Below are 22,703 nucleotides of genomic sequence, written 5' to 3'. Positions count from 1 at the left end.
CCCCTGTTGCTGCTGCTTCTTTCTTTTTGGCCACCGCTCGTACACGCTGAAAGCGTGTTTTAGTTTTATTTTAATATTTATTTATAGTTTTTATCATAATTAACAATAATGTCGGGAACGAAAAGGCGAATATTTATCAACGGAGTGGTGATATCGGAAAATAACGAGCTGGTGCGAGAAGGGGATAAAATTTTGTGCGAAGTCAAAGACCTGGACGACAGTAAGTATAGTTTAATAATAATTTTAAATTAGTTTTTAATAAAAATTAAAATCATAAAAAATTTTTAATTTAATTTATTACAACCTGATTGGAAAACAAAAGAAAGTAGGAAGTCTATAATAAATTATGAAAAACTTATTTCAAAAGGATTTTTTTGCAATTTAGACGAATATGATAAAATTGGAAGAGTCAGCCTTCAAAACAATTTTTTTATTTGCATACAAGAAATTCTGAAAATTATTACTATTTGCGAAAATGTGCGCATGCTGTGTAACCTCAAAGCACCACAGTTTTTCTTACTTTTCTCGCTGATGTGTAGGTTTATTTGAACAAATTGTTGTTCATTTATTAAAAAATAATATCTCTAAACGGTTTTCTCAGTTTTTTTTTAAATGTACAACAGAATTTGTAAAAATGTTTTTTTTATTCCTGTAAAAACATGAATTCGCGCTTGACCCTTTTTTCACTGGCGAAATAGTTCATTTTATTTATTTCACCAGTCTTTCAATCTATAATTTCATTTGACAGACGTCTGGCGAAATAGACAGTTTTTATTTTAATTAATAATTTTTGTTACCTTATAGATATTAGGAAATTATTTACCTATTTTAAGAAAAAAATAATTTAATACGTGGAAAATTGATTATAACTAATTTTGTAGGATTTACTTGTACATTTTTTATGGAAAATTACTTTAAGCTAAGAATTTGTATTAATAATGAACAATTTGTGTTTTTTATTAAAATTTGTTAATTAATAAAATTAATTTCTGTTTGATTATTACAAACAGCGGCTCATTTTATTCTTTTAAAAAATCTATAAAGTTCCATTCGTTAAATATTGTTTAGAAAATTTGACAACAGAATTGTAGAGATTTTTTAAAAGAGCAAAGTGAGCTGTTGTTTATAAAAATTAGATAAAAATCACAAATGTTGCAAAAAAAACACAAAATGGTAAACAATTATTATTTAACAAGTAATTTAATAAATTGATTAACTTTCTTTCAGATTACATATATCAAGCGTACTTGAATGAAAAATCGGTGATGGAATGGCAGAATAAAATTCTGCATGCGGATAAAAGTGAAGACAATTTGGCGAAGGGAGATTCAGGACCTTGTGAAACTGTTGCAAAAATGTCAAGGATCAAGAGTAATGTCGATTCTAACATGAAAGGGGAAGAAGCAGGTCCTTCAGGAATTGCAGACTTTGAGATCTCGAGATCCCGTAGTAAAAAAAGGCCTCATGATTGTGGTAAATTAAACATTTTGTTTTATTTTATTAAAAATACCGCAGGTTTTTAATGCTTTTTTAGTTTCTGAAGGAAGTATTGATTCAACAAATTACAATAATCACAAACTCATCTTACACCATTTTTTACATTTTTATAAAATTGCCATTTATTTCAACTGTTTTATTTAATTGTCCCCTATTTCGGTTCTTAGTTAAATGTTTTCTAATTTTATATTTCTGAAATCTATTTTCCAATCAAAGTCAATAAAAATTCAATTGTTTTTAATTTTATTCTATTTAAAATTCAATTATTCTAAATTATAATTAACTAAGAAATCAATTATTCCACACTTTAATCAAACTAAAATTCAATAAGCACAAATTTCAATAAATTAGATATTCCATTAAACCAAAATTAAAATTTTTAATTTTCGTAGATGAAAAATTCACTGACAGATTTTTTAATCCATAATGTACATGAAATTTATTCAAAATTAAATTATTCAAAATTTTAAATTATAAATCAGTCTTTTACGTCTGAGCAGGTGTAAATTAATTAATAAATAAAATAATAACGAAGACATTCGGACCAAATTTTATTATATATTTCTCCAAAGTTTCGAAATCTAAACGATTTCCTCTTTAGGTACTCAAGAAAATAAAATTTATAAGATCATTTTTGTGAAATTATAAAAATCATAAAAGTATAATAAAATTTGGTCCGAATGTCTTTGTTTTTGTTTTATTTACTAAATTTAAAAATTTTTAAATATAAATCTAAATAAAAAAGTTTAATAGTTTTGGTATATACTTCTAATGGTCTTATTTCAACGTGGCTTCTTCACTCCACTATACTCTACACATAAAACTAAAATTCCGATTGTAATTATAATTGAGTCAATCCACAGAAAATTATCTGGAGGTGGTTGCTGACATATTTTTCAAAAGTCTACTTTTAATGTTATGTGAAACATAATCGCAATTTCAATAATATGTTTCTTCGATTTGATCTGAAACTTTGTTTTCTAGGTTTCCCATATCGCGGTAGTGTCTAAAAAATAAAAACCAAAAAACCGGAATTTTTTTTCGAAAACTTAAAATTCTTTTTTTGAAATTTTCCTGATTTTAAATTTAATATTCGAAATTTTGAGAATATTTTTGCTCAACTTGACCCTAAACCTTTTTTTCTAGGTTTCCCATATCGAGGTAGTGTCTAAAAAATCAAAACCAAAAAACCGAAATTTTTTTCCAAAAACTTGACATTTTTTTTTGAAATTTTTACGATTTTAAATTGAATATTCGGAATTTTGAGAATATTTTTGCTTAACTTGCCCCTAAACCTTTTTTTCTAGGTTTCCTATATCGAGGTGGTATCTAAAAAATCAAAACCGAAAAACCGAATTTTTTTTCCAAAAACTTGACATATTTTTTTGAGATTTTCATGATTTTAAATTGAATATTCGGAATTTTGAGAATATTTTTGCTCAACTTGACCCTAAACCTGTTTTTCAAGGTTTCCCATATCGAGGTAGTGTCTAAAAAATGAAAACCGAAAAACCGAAATTTTTTTTCAAAAACTTGACATTTTTTTTTTTGAAATTTTCACGATTTTAAATTGAATATTCGGAATTTTGAGAATATTTTTGCTCAACTTAACCCTAAACCTGTTTTTCTAGGTTTCCCATATCGAGGTAGTGTCTAAAAAATCAAAACCGAAATTTTTTCCCAAAAACTTGACATTTTTTTTTGAAATTTTCACGATTTTAAATTGAATATTCGGAATTTTGAGAATATTTTTGCTCAACTTGACCGTAAACCTTTTTTTCTGGGTTTCCTATATCGAGGTAGTGTCTAAAAAATCAAAACCAAAAAACCGAAATTTTTTTCCAAAAACTTGACATTTTTTTTTAAATTTTCACGATTTTAAATTGAATATTCGGAATTTTGAGAATATTTTTGTCAACTTGACCCTAAACCTTTTTTTCTGGGTTTCCTATATCGAGGTAGTGTCTAAAAAATCAAAACCGAAAAACCGAAATTTTTTTCCAAAAACTTGACATATTTTTTTGAGATTTTCATGATTTTAAATTGAATATTCGGAATTTTGAGAATATTTTTGCTCAACTTGACCCTAAACCTTTTTTTCTGGGTTTCCTATATCGAGGTAGTGTCTAAAAAATCAAAACCGAAAAACCGAAATTTTTTCCCAAAAACTTGACATTTTTTTTTGAAATTTTCACGAATTTAAATTGAATATTCGGAATTTTGAGAATATTTTTGCTCAACTTGACCCTAAACCTTTTTTTCTGGGTTTCCTATATCGAGGTAGTGTCTAAACAATCAAAACCGAAAAACCGAAATTTTTTTCCAAAAACTTGACATATTTTTTTGAGATTTTCATGATTTTAAATTGAATATTCGGAATTTTGAGAATATTTTTGCTCAACTTGACCCTAAACCTTTTTTTCTGGGTTTCCTATATCGAGGTAGTGTCTAAAAAATCAAAACCGAAAAACCGAAATTTTTTTCCAAAAACTTGACATATTTTTTTGAGATTTTCATGATTTTAAATTGAATATTCGGAATTTTGAGAATATTTTTGCTCAACTTGACCCTAAACCGGTTTTTCTAGATTTCTCATATCGAGGTAGTGTCTAAAAAATCAAAACCAAAAAACCGAAATTTTTTTCCAAAAACTTGACATTTTTTTTTAAATTTTCACGATTTTAAATTGAATATTCGGAATTTTGAGAATATTTTTGTCAACTTGATCCTAAACCTTTTTTTCTGGGTTTCCTATATCGAGGTAGTGTCTAAAAAATCAAAACCGAAAAACCGAAATTTTTTTCCAAAAACTTGACATATTTTTTTGAGATTTTCATGATTTTAAATTGAATATTCGGAATTTTGAGAATATTTTTGCTCAACTTGACCCTAAACCTGTTTTTCTAGGTTTCCCATATCGAGGTAGTGTCTAAAAAATCAAAACCGAAAAACCGAAATTTTTTCCCAAAAACTTGACATATTTTTTTGAGATTTTAACGATTTTAAATTGAATATTCGGAATTTTGGGAATATTTTTGCTCGTCTTGACTTCAAACCTTTTTTTCTAGGTTTTATATATCGAGGTAGTGTCTAAAAAATCAAAACCGAAAAACCGAAATTTTTTTCCAAAAACTTGACATATTTTTTTGAGATTTTCATGATTTTAAATTGAATATTCGGAATTTTGAGAATATTTTTGCTCAACTTGACCCTAAACCTGTTTTTCTAGGTTTCCCATATCGAGGTAGTGTCTAAAAAATCAAAACCGAAAAACCGAAATTTTTTCCCAAAAACTTGACATATTTTTTTGAGATTTTAACGATTTTAAATTGAATATTCGGAATTTTGGGAATATTTTTGCTCGTTTTGACTTCAAACCTTTTTTTCTAGGTTTTCTATATCGAGGTGGTATCTAAAAAATCAAAACCGAAAAACCGAATTTTTTTTCCAAAAACTTGACATTTTTTTTTTTGAAATTTTCACGATTTTAAATTGAATACTCGGAATTTTGAGAATATTTTTGCTCAACTTGACCCTAAACCTTTTTTTCTGGGTTTCCTATATCGATGTAGTGTCTAAAAAATCAAAACCGAAAAACCGAAATTTTTTTCCAAAAACTTGACATTTTTTTTTTTTGAAATTTTCACGATTTTAAATTGAATATTCGGAATTTTGAGAATATTTTTGCTCAACTTGACCCTAAACCTGTTTTTCAAGGTTTCCCATATCGAGGTAGTGTCTAAAAAATGAAAACCGAAAAACCGAAATTTTTTTCCAAAAACTTGACTTATATTTTTTAAATATTAAACGAAATAAAATTCACTTTATATTATTATGGTCATTAAACTAAAAAATTAGTCTAGTTTCACATTACATTAAAACTATACTTTTTAAAAATATGTCAGCAATCACTTCCTGATGATTTTCAGTGTTTTGACCTTGTTATAGTTATTAAACTTATATTTAATTTTATATTATATCTTTTTTTTAATTGTTAAAAAAATTTCAGGCGGACGATAGTCAAAGTGCCGAATTTAGGGTTACCGTAAACCGGGGCTACAAGGAACACCGGGGCTATAAGGAACAAAACTCTGTGTTCGGGTGGAGTTGAAGTTATGGGGGCCGTGTATGAATAAATTGTGTTACTTGTTTTTGAAAAATTGTTGCTGGGGTAACTGCCAATACTATTCAATGCAATAATTGCGACTATTAATAATTTTGTGAACAGTAGTAGCTTGTAAGTGAGTAATTGTGTTTTAGTGAAATTTCAAACTTGGGAAACATTTGATTGCCGAGGTAAGTTGTTCCTATTTTAACTTCTCAAAGTAATTTTTTTTTATTAAAGGGATTTATTATGGGAAGTTTTATTGAGTTCACTAAGTAATAAATACGTTTATTTTGTATTTACAGTAAGATTTACGAGAAAAAAACCAAAATTCACAAACGGCGGGTATATAAGGAACACAATTATTTCTTCCGAATTGTTAAAGTGTGTTGTCAAAACGTAACTTTTTCGTAATTTCGTTTGTTTTTTATCACCTAATTTGGTTTTTAGTGTTCAAAGCTGGTTCGAAATTGTAAAAGAGTGTTGGTACCGACAAGTCACAAAAAACGACCAGTTATCATCATCGACCTCAACTGATGATACCAGCAACGTTTAGTTTTGTTTTTACATTTGTTTTATATTCTGTGTTTACTTTCGATCAATAAAAAATAATTTCTTTAACTTTAAATACGTTTTCCAATAGTTTTACCGCCTTGTTCCTTATGGCCCCATTTTGTAATTTCGAAAAAATGCGTCTTTTTCGTATTTTTTGCTTAAAATTCCAGCTTTGATCAAAACAATTCTTTAACCCTTCAAAGTGCTCGCCAAGATCAAGAAAAGAAAAAAAAATTAAGGCAATATTTCAATAAAAAAAAAAGTTGCAAGACTTTAAAGCTGAAATCTGTTCCTTATAGCCCCAGATTACGGTACTTAGATTTCGAGCTAGGTGTAGGTCCCTGAATTTTTTCTGCATGATGGAGGCTTTGGGGCCTAGGGGACCTTGTCCCAGCGTCTCCACAATATTTATAAATGCGATTTTTGTATTGTACGCGACAAATGTTAAGGCGAAAACGTGAAGATTTCGGCGGTGGGCTATGAAGCCCTACAAAGTACTGTTAATATTTTTCCTGAAATTATTGTTTTACAAGATATTAATTTAACTGAATTTTTATTTGATTTTAACCATATTTTGGTCTAATGTTATTGTTACTTAACAATAGATTCTTTTTAATATTTTACAGATGAATCGGATGGACAAAGTGTTGCTTCTTTAACCAAAGGTGAATACAAAATCTTATTTTAAACAATCAGAATGGCGTTCTTTTTTCGTTTCAGAGATAATGGGCTTCAGTGACTGGTTTGTTGCGTGTTCCGAATAGCCTTGATAATTATCCGCTGTCAGCAGGGGCGATTTTACCCTTGAAAACGATAATTTTTTAATGAAAGCTCCATTAAAAATCAAAATTAAGAAATAAATTTTTTTCAAAAATGGTTTTTGTTGTGGGCATCCTTATGAAGGTTGTCATATAAGTTAGACATGGAAAAATTTTTTTAGAGTTGCAGACAGTTAAATCGTGGGTATAAATAGCATCGTAGTTGGGGCTATTTTACTTATTAAAGTTTATTTATAAAATAGTCTAAAAAATTTTTTTCGCAGTCTTTTCTATTTATGGTATGTTTTGTAGATAGTTTAGAGTTGAATAAAAGAAAATTATCCAAAAACTATTCTTTTGATGGAGTTGTTTAAAAAATGTCTAAATATTGATATCACATTTTTTGAGGTCACTTGGTCATGGAATCTTATATATAATTTACTTATTTCTACTTTTTTGACACAACTCATGCCAAAGAATGTATACAAAAACATGTAACATACACTTATTTGCTTATAAGAGAGAAAAATTTTGAAAAATTGTTGATTGTAAATAATGGATAAAATAGCCCCGCGAATCCTGGAGTTTCAGATTTTCACAATTTTCTCTTCAAAAATAAAAATAAAAAGTTAGACAAAATAGCCCCGGTTGACAGTATCTCAAAAACGAAAAATACGTCATTCTGAAAATTTATATAAGTCTAGGAAAAATTCTCAAATTTTGTTTGCAATAATATATTTTACAGATAAATAGATCGAATGTAATAAAAAAAATGTGCAATTTTAACTTAAATTTTGTAAAATCAATATACAAATTTCAAAACTTTTAAAAACAAATATCTTTGATTCTCAAAGAAGTAAAAAAAATTGTTGACAATATATTACAAACAAGCAAGACAATAAATTCGGGACATTTTACGTAAAATGGCACTTATGGATATTCAATAGTTTGTCGCATGAATTTATGTATTAATTTTTTTAACAGGTGAACTACAATGGACGCCTCAAATGGTTCAATTTTTTATCGATGCATATAAAGAATTGGAAGAAAAAAAAGCTGGGAAATTCATCAGAATAAGGGCTTTTAACAGTATCGCGAAGAGGTTTAAGGAAGAATTGAACATGAATTTAACGGCTCAACAATTAGAATCAAAATTGAAAGGCCTTCAAAACACTTACAAAAACCAATTGTTGATGAAGAAACAAACTGGTGGGGGACGAAATGACTGGCAGCATTTTGAAGTCATGAACGAATTCATGTACAAAAAGCCGCAAATTACACCAGTGTCAACAACATCAAATTTGAATGGTTTCAAACCCAAAGAATCTTCACAGTCCGACAGTGATAGCTCCATCGAAGGAAAACAGAAATCGAAAAAAACCAAAGGGAAGCGGCGAAAAAGACAAAGCTCTCCAACTTTTCAGCAGAAAATGGTGAATTTAATCGGAGGACACCACGAGAAGCAAGAAAAATCGTTAGAAAAGTTTAATAATACTTTTGAGAGGTATGTTAATATTCTCGACGGAATGAAGAAATAAATCTTCGTCTTTGTCTTCCGACATCTATTTTCATTCATATTTCGTTGCCTATAAATTTGGCCATAAATTTAATCTATTTTTATATTTCATTCGTTAACTTCGTATTTTTTTGTCGTCTTATTATTCTTAACAAAACGTTCCATGCTGTGTTATATCTAAATATGTATGTGATAATACTGTGATTTTAAAGGGCCAGTCCATTAAATTTCATTTAAGGTTAGAAAACGTAATTTTAGAATATAATAATAGAATCGTTCACTTCAGAATTTGTGGGCTAATTATATTTTATAAAATGCGTTTATTTTAATTTATAAAAAATTCTATTTAGATTTAGTGTAAATATTAAAAATAATTTAACTGTAATACTTACAATTAAATGCTTGCATAGAATAAGGGGACGTAGCGCTCGGCCGCACGGCCTCACACCAGTCAAGCTGTCAAAATATTGTTAAAAATTAAAATTGAAAAATTTGAATTTTAAAATGTACTGCCTTATAAGAAATTAAAAAGCGCAACTTTTTTCCTTTATGATTTTTAACAATATTTTGACAGTTTGACTGGTGTGAGGCCGTGCAGCCGAGCGCTACGTCTCCTTATTCTATCCAAGCATTGAATTAATAACAAGAAGCTGATAAGGAAGCAACTATAAATGTCTCAATTAGCATAAAAAACTTTAAATTGATTGTTTTCATTTAAGGACTTAATAGTATTTAGTAAAGCGATATATTAAATTCATTGAACTGACCCTTTTTATAGATTATACTGCCTTCTGCAATAGTCAGAGAAAAAAGACTTAATATTTTAGTTTCATTGTAAAAGGTATGTAAATATAGCGTGTTGTAATGATATGTCCTGCGGACCATTTCTTATTGTGAAACTAATTTTAAGAGAGAAATTCTATAAAAGTTAAATTTACTTTTATAATGTTAAAAACATTTTTCTAATGAAAGAATAAAAAAGAGTTTTATTGAAATTGAGGTCTAAAATTTTTTATTATGTATCAACATTTAGCATAACTTTAAAAAACGTGATTCAGAAGGTGCACTTGCATCTTCAGGATTATAAAAAAATATGACAAACCACATTAAAGTTAATAATAATTGTTATTTTTTGTTGTACAAAGAAGTATACTGTTGTCTTATAATTTTTTAAGCATTGAACTAAACAAAAAAATTAATTACAGTTTTTTCTCGTGTATACTGTATGAATTAATTAAAATAAAATTATTTCTAACCTGCTTAAAGTAGTAACAATTTTCTTTCAAATCGTTGTCGTAATCAAAACATAAATTTTTATCGTTGCGAGTTTCGTTGCAACATTGGTTTCATAGTTCCAACTTTACCCCACAAGTTATTTCTCGCTTTACCCCACTAACAACTTTTCAAAATGTTAATGTATTTTTTAAATAAAGTTAATTTAATACAAAATCAATTTTTAGTCAGGGTATCTACTGAAAACCTAATTTGAAATTCCAGGGCTTTCCAACACACATATACTTTAAAACAGAATTTAAATCAAAATAAGTTTAATTTTGATGCTCATTAAAGAATAATGAAATAAATTTAACCGAATGCAATAAGTGTAACATCTTCAAAAACGTTCAATGTCTGATTTGTAAAAAATCCTAAGCTCAATTCGTAAAAAATTATTTATCAATAAAATTTGAGTACAATAATTCGCTAATTAGGAAAATTGTCAATTTTAAATTTTAAAAATGTTTTTTTTCAACTAATGTAACAGGAAAATTAATTATCAAAATTTATTCCAAATTTTGAACTATTCAAAATTCAATTATTCCACATTGCAATCGATTAAAAATAACGTTATTCCAAATTTTAACCAATTTAAAATTTAATTATTTTTAAGGCCATGTGGGAAAGTCCCACGTGATGAAGTATGGAAAAATAGGGTTTCGTACTTCCAATTATTTGGCGAACCAAATTAATATTTCGGGTTGAAAATGGTGGAAAATGATAGAGCAGAATATACCTGACCGCGCTGTTCTCTGATTCAAGTAAAATTAATTGTAAAAATAGTAAAAAAAAATTCCCGAAAAGTGCACTGTTTCCTATTGAAAGTGACAGGCAACACAAGGCAACATGGCGGCAAAGCATTGACGGCCGGCCGGTCGGGCTCACGTAGGCTGATTGATTGATTGATTGATTGACTGATTGATTGATTGATTGATTGACATATTATAATAATAATAATAATATTAATAATAATAATTATTATTATTGTTATTATAATTAATTTTAATAATTAATTTTAATTTTGATTACATTGGATCACTCAAATGTTCTAAAAAATATTCCAAAATTTTCTAAAAAAGCATAAAAAATTGTGTTTCAATATTTCAATTGTTTATAATAATAATTGTACATATTTGACAATTACTAATAAATTCTGAACAGGTAAGTCTGCATGCGTTCAAAAATTAATTTTAATATTGATCACATTGGATCACTCAAATGTTCAAAAATTTCAAAAACTTTCTGAAAACATCATAAAAAATTGATTTTTACTATTTCAATTGTTTATTATAATAATTGTAAGTAGTTGACAATTATTAATAAATTCTGAACAGGTAAGTCTGCATGCGTTCAAAAATTAATTTTAATATTGATCACATTGGATCACTCAAATGTTCAAAAAAAATTCTAAAATTTTCTAAAGAAGCATAAAAAATTGTTTTTCAATATTTCAATTGTTTATTACAATAATTGTAAATAGTTGACAATTATTAATAAATTCTGAACAGGTAAGTCTGCATGCGTTCGAAAATTAATTTTAATTTTGATCACATTGGATCACTCAAATGTTCAAAAAAATATTCTAAAATTTTCTAAAAAAGCATAAAAATTTGTTTTTCAATATTTCAATTAATTATTATAATAATTGTAAATATTAAACAATTGTTAATGAATTCTGAACAGGCTAGTCTCCATGTTTTCGAAAATTAATTTTAATTTTGATCACATTGGATCACTCAAATATTAAAAAAAATTAAAAATTTTCTAAAAAAGTTGTAAAAATTTAATTTTGAGTATTTCAATTGTTTATTATAATAATTGTAAATATTTGACAATTATTAATAAATTATGAACAGGTAAGTCGCATGCCTTCGAACATTAATTTTAATTTTCATCACATTGGATCACTCAAATGTTAAAAAAAATCAAAAATTTTCTAAAAAAATTGTAAAAATATGTTTTTCAATATTTCAATTGTTTGTTATAATAATTGTAAATATTTACCAAATATTAATAAATTCTGAACAAGTAAATCTCCAAGCGTTCGAAAATTAATTTTAATTTTGATCACATTGGATAACTCAAATGTTAAAAAAGATCAAAAATTTTCTAAAAAAGTTGTAAAAATTTTATTTTGAGTATTTCAATTGTTTATTATAATAATTGTAAATATTTGACAATTAATAATAAATAATGAACAGGTAAGTCGCAAGCTTTCGAAAATTAATTTTAATTTTCATCACATTGGATCACTCAAATGTTTAAAAAAAATTCAAAAACTTTCTGAAATCATCATAAAAATTTGTTTTTCAATATTTCAATTGTTTATTATAATAATTGTAAATATTTGACAATTATTAATAAATTATGAACAGGTAAGTCGCATGCCTTCGAACATTAATTTTAATTTTCATCACATTGGATCACTCAAATGTTAAAAAAAATCAAAAATTTTCTAAAAAAATTGTAAAAATATGTTTTTCAATATTTCAATTGTTTGTTATAATAATTGTAAATATTTACCAAATATTAATAAATTCTGAACAAGTAAATCTCCAAGCGTTCGAAAATTAATTTTAATTTTGATCACATTGGATAACTCAAATGTTAAAAAAGATCAAAAATTTTCTAAAAAAGTTGTAAAAATTTTATTTTGAGTATTTCAATTGTTTATTATAATAATTGTAAATATTTGACAATTAATAATAAATTATGAACAGGTAAGTCGCAAGCTTTCGAAAATTAATTTTAATTTTCATCACATTGGATCACTCAAATGTTTAAAAAAAATTCAAAAACTTTCTGAAAACATCATAAAAAATTGATTTTTACTATTTCAATTGTTTATTATAATAATTGTAAGTAGTTGACAATTATTAATAAATTCTGAACAGGTAAGTCTCCATGCGTTCAAAAATTAATTTTAATATCGATCACATTGGATCACTGAAATGTTCAAAAAAATATTCTAAAATTTTCTAAAAAACATAAAAATTGTTTTTTTAATATTTCAATTGTTTATTACAATAATTGTAAATAGTTGAAAATTATTAATAAATTCTGAACAGGTAAGTCTGCATGCGTTCAAAAATTAATTTTAATTTTTATCACATTGGATCACTATAAAGTTAAAAAAAAAAATTCAAAAACTTTCTGAAAACTTCGTAAAAAATTGTTCTTCACTATTTCAATTGTTTATTATAATAATTTTAAATAGTTGACAATTATAAATAAATTCTGAACAGGTAAGTCTCCATGCGTTCGAAAATTAATTTTAATTTTAGAAAATTTTAGAATTTTTTTTGAACATTTGAGTGATCCAATGTGATCAATATTAAAATTAATTTTTGAACGCATGCAGACTTACCTGTTCAGAATTTATTAGTAATTGTCAAATATTTACAATTATTGTAATAAACAATTGAAATATTGAAAAACAAATTTTTATGCTTTTTCAGAAAATTTTAGAATATTTTTTGGAACATTTGATTGATCCAATGTGATTAAAATTAATTTTTGAACGCATGGAGACTTACCTGTCCAGAATTTATTAATAATTGTCAAATATGTACAATTATTATTATAAACAATTGAAATATTGAAACACAATTTTTTATGCTTTTTTAGAAAATTTTGGAATATTTTTTTGAACATTTGAGTGATCCAATGTGATCAATATTAATATTAATTTTCAAACGCATGCAGACTTACCTGTTCAGAATTTATTAATAATTGTCAACTATTTACAATTATTATAATAAACAATTTAAATAGTGAAAAACAACTTTTTATGAGGTTTTCAGAAAGTTTTTGAATTTTTTTTTAACTTTAGAGTGATCCAATGTGATCAAAATTAAAATTAATTTTTGAACATATGGAGACTTACCTGTTCAGAATTTATTAATAATTGTCAACTACTTACAATTATTGTAATAAACAATTGAAATATTGAAAAACAATTTTTTATGCTTTTTTAGAAAATTTTAGAATTTTTTTTGAACATTTGAGTGATCCAATGTGATCAAAATTAAAATTAATTTTCGAACGCTTGGAGATTTACTTGTTCAGAATTTATTAATAATTGTCAACTACTTACAATTACTATAATAAACAATTGAAATATTGAAAAACAATTTTTTATGCTTTTTTAGAAAATTTTAGGATTTTTTTTGAACATTTGAGTGATCCAATGTGATCAATATTAAAATTAATTTTTGAACGCATGCAGACTTACCTGTTCAGAATTTATTAGTAATTGTCAAATATTTACAATTATTGTAATAAACAATTGAAATATTGAAAAACAATTTTTTATGCTTTTTTAGAAAATTTTAGAATATTTTTTTGAACATTTGATTGATCCAATGTGATCAAAATTAAAATTAATTTTTGAACGGATGGAGACTTACCTGTCCAGAATTTATTAATAATTGTCAAATATGTACAATTATTATTATAAACAATTGAAATATTGAAACACAATTTTTTATGCTTTTTTAGAAAATTTTGGAATATTTTTTAGAACATTTGAGTGATCCAATGTAATCAAAATTAAAATTAATTATTAAAATTAATTATAATAACAATAATAATAATTATTATTATTAATATTATTATTATTATTATAATATGTCAATCAATCAATCAATCAATCAGTCAATCAATCAATCAATCAGCCTACGTGAGCCCGACCGGCCGGCCGTCAATGCTTTGCCGCCATGTTGCCTTGTGTTGCCTGTCACTTTCAATAGGAAACAGTGCACTTTTCGGGAATTTTTTTTTACTATTTTTACAATTAATTTTACTTGAATCAGAGAACAGCGCGGTCAGGTATATTCTGCTCTATCATTTTCCACCATTTTCAACCCGAAATATTAATTTGGTTCGCCAAATAATTGGATGTACGAAACCCTATTTTTCCATACTTCATCACGTGGGACTTTCCCACAATATAAATTCAAATATAAATTCAATTATATAAATATTTACATTTTATTAATATTTGATTACAGATGATTATGATTAACGAAGAACATCTCATTATCAATTGACGTTAATTATCATATAGTGTACCAAACATTTCGTTAATTCAATTACTCCAAATTCTAAACAATTCAAAACTTAATTATTGTACAATGTAACCAATTCAGAATTCAAATATTCCAAATGTTACTCAAACATAAATTTAATTACTCCACTTTCCAATCAAATTAAAATTAAATTATTTCCAATCATTTTCAAATAAAGACACAATTGTTCCACCCTGCAATCAATTAAAAAATGAACTTTTTTCAATTTCTTTCGATTCCAAACAGTAACAGTTAATTTTTTGTATTTTTTAAAAATTTTTAAATTATTAAATTTTGACTAATTGGCGTGTTAAATAACTGAGTACATAAATTATCAAAATTTAGAATAATTAGATTGTTAATTGATGGCAAAGTAGATTAATTGAATTTATAATTGATCACAGTTTGGAATAATTGAACTTTTATCCGATTAAAATCAATAACAATTTAATTTTTTATTTTTTAAAATTTGCAATAATTAAAATTTCAATTGACAGAAATTTTTAACAATTGCATTCACCATTTCTTTAAATTTGGAATAATTGAATTTTTAAGTGATTGGAGTGTCAAACAATTGAATGTACAAGAATTGAATTTTTAACTGAAAAAAATGTGAAATAATTGAATTTTTAATTGATTAAAACATAGAATATTTAAGTTTTTCAATGATTGGAGTGTGGAAGAATTGAATTTATAATTGATTAAAATTTGGAGTAATTGATTTCTTAATTTACTAAAATTTGAGTCATCGAGTTTTTAATTAATTGAATTTTGAAAAAACTGAAGTTCTAATTGATTGAAATTTTAAATTAATATTTGGAGTAATTAATTTTATTTGTAATAAATTAAAACTCAAAATTGAAGAAATATAAAGCAGATAAAAAAATTCTCAAAATAGGTGAAATAGGGGACAATTTAATGAAACAGGTGAAATAGGTGACCAAATTTGAAAAAGAAAAAAAAGGTGATAAAATGTCAGCCTGTGATCCCTGATATAATGTAAAATTCAAACCAAATTATTTAAAACTTAAAATTTTCAGGAACAAAAATTAAAATTCCAGAACTTTTCACTAAACTTCAGGACAATTTTTAAAATTCAAGGATATTTCCAGGACTTCCATAACCAGTAGACACCCTGTTACATTCCGATAAACAAACGTTAAATAATAAATATTAATAACTAATTACTTAGAATAAAAATAAAACACACTTTAAACTTACAACATAAAGTAAATTCTGCAAAAACATTTAAAAACCACTTATTTTCTATTTACATTCTTAAATTAAAAAGGTAAATGTGCAGACACGTTTTTCACTGTAAAAATAGTTTTAGCACACAACAAAAGTTATACAACAGTTTCAATATTTTTAATTAAAGTAAGGCATTGTTTGTTTATCACTTTACCCCACTTCGCACTTTACCCCTCAATCCCATATTGAAAGATACCGGAAAGAATTTCAACGTCTTCTTGTCTCGAATAACATTTCGGCAATAGCGTCCCTCTTAATTTGGGCAGGAAGATTGATTCTCTCATTTTCAAGGGGATCAAGATCATCTTCTTCAATAGGGTCGAGTTCGTTCAAAATCTCCTCGTTTACTTCGTCATCTAGGTCGAGACAAATGTTGTGCAGCACACAACACGCAGCAATGATCAAAGATCCATTTTTGATCTTTTGCAAATATAAATATTTTAATCTGCGACAACGACCTTTCAGCAAACCATATCCCCTTTCGACGACAACTCGATGTTTCGACAGAACCGTATTATAATGTCTTTGTACAGCCGTCATGTTGCCGTAATCTTTATAGGGGACCATTAAAAAAGACTGGACACCATAGGCCGAGTCGCCGAGCATGTGACTGTCACCAGGAAAGTAACGCTCCTTGTCAACTTCAATGGCTTCTTTAATGTCGCTCAAGTTCCAGACACGGGCATCATGAACACTTCCGCAAATGCCAGCATAAATGTTTATAAAACGTAAATTGGCATCGCAAATCCCTTGCAGCAACAAAGAATGAAAGTTCTTTCGACAAAAATAGCTGTCAGGATTTTCTGAGGGAGCACTAATTTGAATGTGGCATCCATCAATGGCCCCAATGACATTAGGAAACCCACTGATTTCCTCAAATTCCTCTTGAACTCTTCGCAGCTCACGTCCTTGTGGCCATCTTATATAATCTCCCGACCTTTCGCACAGCGCGCGGCACACTTTCATGGTGCAACGCCACGCCGTGTTGATGGAAACCCCAAAGCGATCAGCGACAGATCTAAAAGAAATAAATAATAATAAATAATCAGCTGTAAATAATAATTTTTTTTAGAAACAGAAATTGCAAAAATATTTGCAAATCTAAATTCTTTAAATTGAAGTCCATATAATTTTCACACAAATTTTTTCGAGCGATTGTTATTTTGTTCAACTCGAGATTTAACATTTCAGACACTACCTCGATATTAGGAACCTAGAAAAAAAGGTTAAAGATCAAGTTAAACAAAAATATTCCTCAATTTGCAAATATTCAATTTAAAATCGAGAAAATCTCAAAAATAAAATGTCAAATTTTTGAAAAAAAATTTCGATTTTTAAAATTTAACTTTTTTGACACAATCTTGATGTGAGCAAACTAAAAAAAAGGTTTAGGATCAAGTCGAGCAGTAATATTCTCTAAATAGCGTTTTTTTCGATTTTAAATCGGCGAAATGTCCAAAATAAAATTTTAAATTTTGGAAAAAAAATTTCGGTTTTTTGTTTTCAATTTTTTAGAAACTCTCTCGGTATGGGAATCCTAGAAAAAAAGGTTTAGGATCAAGTCGAGCAGTAGTATTCTCTAAATAGCGATTTTTCGATGTTAAATCGGCGAAATGTCCAAAATAAAATGTCAAATTTTGGAAAAAAATTTCAGTTTTTTGGTTTTACTTTTTTAGAAACTCTCTCGATATGGGAAACCTAGAAAAAAGGTTTGGGATCAAGACGAGCAAAAATATTCTTTAAATAGCGAATTTTTGATTTTAAATCGGCGAAATGTCCACAATAAAATGTCAAATTTTGGAAAAAAAATTTCGGTTTTCTAGATTTAATTTTTTAGATACTCCTTCGATATGCGGAACCTAGAAAAAAAGGTTTGGGATCAAGTCGAGCAGTAATATTCACTAAATAGCGATTTTTCGATGGTAAATCGGCGAAATGTCCAAAATAAAAAGTCAAATTTCGGGAAAAAAATTTCGGTTTTTTGTTTTTAATTTTTAAGAAACTCTCTCGATAAGGGGAACCTAGAAAAAAAGGATTGGGATCAAGTCGACCAGTAGTATTCTCTAAATAGCGTTTTTTTCGATTTTAAATCGGCGTAATGTCCACAATAATATATCAAATTTCGAGAAAAAAATTTCGGTTTTTTGTTTTCAATTTTTTAGAAACTCTCTCGATATGGGGAACCTAGAAAAAATGGTTTGGGATCAAGTTGAGCAATAATATTCTTTAAATAGCGAATTTTTGATTTTAAATCGGCGAAATGTCCACAATAAAATGTCAAATTTTGGAAAAAAAATTTCGGTTTTCTAGATTTAATTTTTTAGATACTTTCTCGATATAAGGAACCTAGAAGAAAAGGTTTGGGATCAAGTCGAGCAATGATATTCTCTAAATAGTATTTTTTCGATTTTAAATCGGCAAAATGTCCAAAATAAAATGTCAAATTTTGGGAAAAAATTTTAGTTTTCCAGATTTAAATTTTTAAACAATTCTTTGGTATGGGTAACCTAGAAAAAAATGTTTGGGATCAAGTCGAGCAGTAGTATTCTCTAAATAGCGATTTTTCGATGTTAAATCGGCGAAATGTCCAAAATAAAATGTCAAATTTTGGAAAAAAATTTCAGTTTTTTGGTTTTACTTTTTTAGAAACTCTCTCGATATGGGAAACCTACAAAAAAAGGTTTGGGATCAAGACGAGCAAAAATATTCTTTAAATAGCGAATTTTTGATTTTAAATCGGCGAAATGTTCACAATAAAATGTCAAATTTTGGGAAAAAAATTTCGGTTTTTTGGTTTTAATTTTTTAGAAACTCTCTCGATATTTTGAACTTAGAAAAAAGGTTTGAAATCAAGTCGAGCAAAAGTTTTCTCTAAATTGCGAATAGTGAATTTCAAATTAATTTTAAATTCGGTAAATCTCGAAATTAAAATGTCAAATTTTTGGAAAAAAATTCGGTTTTTTCTTCTCTAGTTTCTGAACCCTGTTTTAATATGGGAAATGAAGAAATAAATGTTTTGGATCAAGTCGAGCAGAAATATTTCTTAAATTGCGATTATTTACTTTGGAGTCAACAAAATCTCTAGATTAAAATGTAATATTTTTGGAAAAAAAACTAAGAATTTGTTATATACTTTTTTAACTTTTTGTCAATATATGGAATAAAGAAATGAATGTTTATGTCAAGTTGAGCAAAAATCTTCCTCAAATAGCGATTTTTCATTTTTAAATTGACGAAAACTCTAAATTTGAATGTCAAGTTTTCAATAAAAGTTGTTTGAAGGATGAAATCTAGAAATTGGCACTAATTGAGGAATTTATTTTAAGAAGCGATATTATTTTTACATGTTGGATTACAAAAGGTAGATCTTGTTTATAATAAAAATTAAAAAATTAAATACTAATCAAATTTACTATAGGCACGATCCTTGTGAGGAAAATCCTCACCTTGTGACTGACTGCGGGTTATTGAATTTAATATATTAACAAATCATACCTGTATACTTCTAGATTGCATAACAACCATACAGCTATGCATAATTGCTTCTCCGGATCTGTGGTTTGTTCTGCATTCCTCCAATCAATCAGCGATGGAGCAAGAGTTTCCAACAAATTTTGAAACGTTCGCCGAGTCATTCGAAAATGTGATTTGAAGTCTGCAAAATTAACAAAAGAATTTCACTTCTATCCATAATATTAAGAAACTTTTATTGAGTAGAAGCAACAGATAAAAATTCAAATTTGTTTAAAAAAAACTTATCATTACATAAATATATTGACTTGAGAATCGAAAATTATTGAAACTTGTAAACAACATAACAGGGCGAAAAAAAATTTTTTTTTCTGTAAAATTGTTTTTTAATTTTTGTATACCCAGACACTATTGAAGGAAATACGAAAATTTTAATTTTTATTCTATTTAAGATATAAAATTAAAAAAAATTTATGAAGATCTTTATAAAAACTATAGCGCAGGGATCGCAGTACCTTTTTTTTATTAAAATAGGGGAAAAAGTGAATAATTTTTTAAAAATAGGTTACCAAAAGGTGACAACAAATTTACTCAAAACACTTCAATACGCTGTCAAAGGCTTTAAATGTGTTTTTTAAAGAATTTCTTTAAAAAATAATTATAATAATTTTTTAATAAAAAAAAATCGTCAATATTAAAACTGAAAAATTTTTTTAAGAACGAATCTAACAATAAAATAAATTTTCAAAAATTATTTCGAATTTCAAACACTTTAAAATTCAATTATTCGACATTTCAATCGATTAAAAATTACATTATTCCAAATTTTAACCAATTTAAAACTCAATTATTCTAAATTGTAGTTTAATAAAAAAATTCAATTATTTCATACCAACGTCTATCATAAATGCAATTATTACATCTTCCAATCAATTAAAAACTGAATTATTTAAAGATTCCAATCAATTGAAAATTCTTTTAGTAGAAATGTTACTAAAATATAAATTTAATTATTCCATGTACACTAATCTATTAAACAATATAATTAATTAAAATACTTACCTGATATTGAATATCGTGGAATTATTTCCTCAAAATAACCTCTAATTTTTTCATGCACCTCTTTCGTCATTGCGATTAAAATTTCTTCAGCGTCGTCATCGGCAAAAATTATATTTGGGATTGCACTCAGGACAATTGGGTCGATTAAACCCAAACCAAAAATTTCGGCCATGCTTCAAAAAGCAAATTTTAAAAAAATTCGTTGGATGTTTACAACGCTCTGATCCAACGGATTCACGCTCGGTAGGTTAGAGACCGAGCGTCGAGCCAGAGCACGAGAACTGCCTGAACATAGTCTATTTAGGGGAAAATAAAAAGTTACAACTACTTTTTGGTTACATGTCACCATAAACTGCAGCCTGTATCACAAGCACGTCAGGCTCAGTGTGTTTTAGCCAATCAGAATTTACCATTTAATTAATCTATATTTGACATTGTTTGAGAACCCCTTGCTCATTTCAGAGCACTCAGAGTGACAGGATCGAAAACACCCTTAGTTATTTTCTTTACTATGTATATATGTGATTAATTTATTTTACGGGTGTTTTTGTGGAAATGTGTGTTTCATTTTTTTAAACGGAATTTGAGATGGCGGTTAACTGAGAGTAAGACTATAAGCACCTGTAAGTTATTCTTCTTTCCCGAGAAATTTATAATTATTTTTTAGTAATTACAAATTTTTACCTATATTTTCATAACTTTTTTGCAAGCAACTTTAAAAATTCTCTGTTAAAATATAACTACATTCATTTTAATTTTTGTAAATTGATGTTCTTTCCGGATTTTGATTTTCTTTTTCAGTAGTAACTACAATTTTCTCAAATTCTAGTAATTTTTTACATCAATTTTTTTCTTTTAGTAATTATATTTTTGAACCATTTTTTCAAAATTTTGCAAAATTGTTTTTCAGATGAGAAATTATAACTTTTCAGATGAGAAGCTATAACTTTTCAGATCTGAAAATACTACTTTTCAGATGAGAAGTTATTATTTTTCAGATCTGAAAATACAGTTTTTCAGATGAGAAATTATTATTTTTCAGATCTGAAAATACTGCTTTTCAGATGAGAAATTATAACTTTTCAGATCTGAAAATACTGCTTTTCAGATCAGAAATGATTATTTTTCATATCTGAAAAGACCGTTTTTCAGATGAGAAGTTATTATTTTTCAGATCTGAAAATACAGTTTTTCAGATGAGAAATTATTATTTTTCAGATCTGAAAATACTGCTTTTCAGATGAGAAATTATAACTTTTCAGATCTGAAAATACTGCTTTTCAGATCAGAAGCTATAACATTTCAGATCTGAAAATACTACTTCTAAAAAGTTATAATTTCACATCTGAAAAGTAGTATTATCAGATCTGAAAAGTTATAATTTCATATCTGAAAAGTAGTATTTTCATATCTGAAAAGTTATAATTTCACATCTGAAAAGTAGTATTTTCAAATCGGATAAAGACAAGTTTCACATCTGGAAAACTGTATTTTCAGATCTGAAAATATATCTTTTTAGATCTGAAAATACAAATATTTTGACCCGCACCTATCCCCTAAGGTTTAACGTAATTTAAGTATGGTCTACAAAGCCAGACGTTTTTCTCCCTTAGCGGCGCCATAACATAAATTTTTCCCCACTTCTACTTGGGCCTTTCACTCAGCATTAGACTCGCGCGCAGAGAGAGGGAGGGAGAGAGAGATTGCAGGTTCAGTCTTGTTTTAGCTGCGCTCGTGAACGGTCGTGTGAACGCGTTTTCAATATTCTCTTGAAAAGAATAATATACAAAAGTATCGCATTTTAATTGTGTGTTTTTTTAAGCTTGAAGTTCCTTTATTTGTGAGTGTTAATTGTGGTTATGTGTATTGTGATTTCAGTGTTAGCATAGCTTCTGTTTTTAGCAAATTTAAAAAAAAAAATTTCTTTATGTGAACGATAGTGTTTTTAATTTTACGGGAGTGTTGGATCAGGAAGTGCCTCTTTTAAATTTGAAACGCATCTTGGAGAAACAAATTTCCGTCAACTGTTATTTTATTTACGTAAATAATTATTATATTTTTAAATTAAATTCAGTTTTATTTATGGTAGGTTGGGAAATGAAAAATCGACTAAAAATCCTTCAAACACGTTACTCGAGAATTTT

The 22,703-nt window shown here is 27.0% G+C and overlaps 3 protein-coding genes across 3 annotated transcripts; 1 reads left to right on the top strand and 2 right to left on the bottom strand.

Moving 5' to 3' along the window:
* LOC122503229 lies at positions 1-8,744 on the top strand. Its single transcript, XM_043613698.1, has 4 exons — positions 1-220; positions 1,228-1,473; positions 6,784-6,822; positions 7,900-8,744. The coding sequence occupies exons 1-4, from the start codon at positions 109-111 to the stop codon at positions 8,451-8,453; spliced, it is 951 nt and encodes a 316-aa protein (XP_043469633.1). The 5' UTR covers positions 1-108; the 3' UTR covers positions 8,454-8,744.
* A 7,489-nt stretch (positions 8,745-16,233) lies between these two features.
* LOC122503258 (putative nuclease HARBI1) lies at positions 16,234-16,992 on the bottom strand. The gene has a single exon (XM_043613732.1). The coding sequence runs from the start codon at positions 16,990-16,992 to the stop codon at positions 16,234-16,236; it is 759 nt and encodes a 252-aa protein (XP_043469667.1).
* A 2,492-nt stretch (positions 16,993-19,484) lies between these two features.
* On the bottom strand, positions 19,485-20,965 carry LOC122503232. The gene is made up of 2 exons (XM_043613701.1): positions 20,560-20,965; positions 19,485-19,681 (listed from the first exon to the last, which is right to left on the bottom strand). Exons 1-2 carry the CDS (start codon positions 20,729-20,731, stop codon positions 19,500-19,502), a joined length of 354 nt encoding a protein of 117 aa, XP_043469636.1. The 5' UTR covers positions 20,732-20,965; the 3' UTR covers positions 19,485-19,499.
* Positions 20,966-22,703: the final 1,738 nt, after the last annotated feature.

Source organism: Leptopilina heterotoma, unplaced genomic scaffold, assembly GCF_015476425.1.
Source record: "Leptopilina heterotoma isolate Lh14 unplaced genomic scaffold, ASM1547642v1 Lhet_251, whole genome shotgun sequence".
NCBI lineage: Eukaryota > Metazoa > Arthropoda > Insecta > Hymenoptera > Figitidae > Leptopilina > Leptopilina heterotoma.
This window is presented reverse-complemented; position numbering and strand designations above follow the sequence as displayed.

Excerpts from the sequence above, each read along its gene's own strand:
- LOC122503258 (XM_043613732.1), bottom strand. The coding sequence starts at position 16,992 with ATGAAAGTGTGCCGCGCGCTGTGCGAAAGGTCGGGAGATTATATAAGA.
- LOC122503232 (XM_043613701.1), bottom strand. The coding sequence starts at position 20,731 with ATGGCCGAAATTTTTGGTTTGGGTTTAATCGACCCAATTGTCCTGAGT. Across the intron at positions 19,682-20,559 it reads TCCACGATATTCAATATCAG|ACTTCAAATCACATTTTCGA; the intron begins GTAAGTATTTTA and ends TTAATTTTGCAG.
- LOC122503229 (XM_043613698.1), top strand. The coding sequence starts at position 109 with ATGTCGGGAACGAAAAGGCGAATATTTATCAACGGAGTGGTGATATCG. Across the intron at positions 1,474-6,783 it reads AAAAAGGCCTCATGATTGTG|ATGAATCGGATGGACAAAGT; the intron begins GTAAATTAAACA and ends AATATTTTACAG. Across the intron at positions 6,823-7,899 it reads TGTTGCTTCTTTAACCAAAG|GTGAACTACAATGGACGCCT; the intron begins GTGAATACAAAA and ends TTTTTTTAACAG.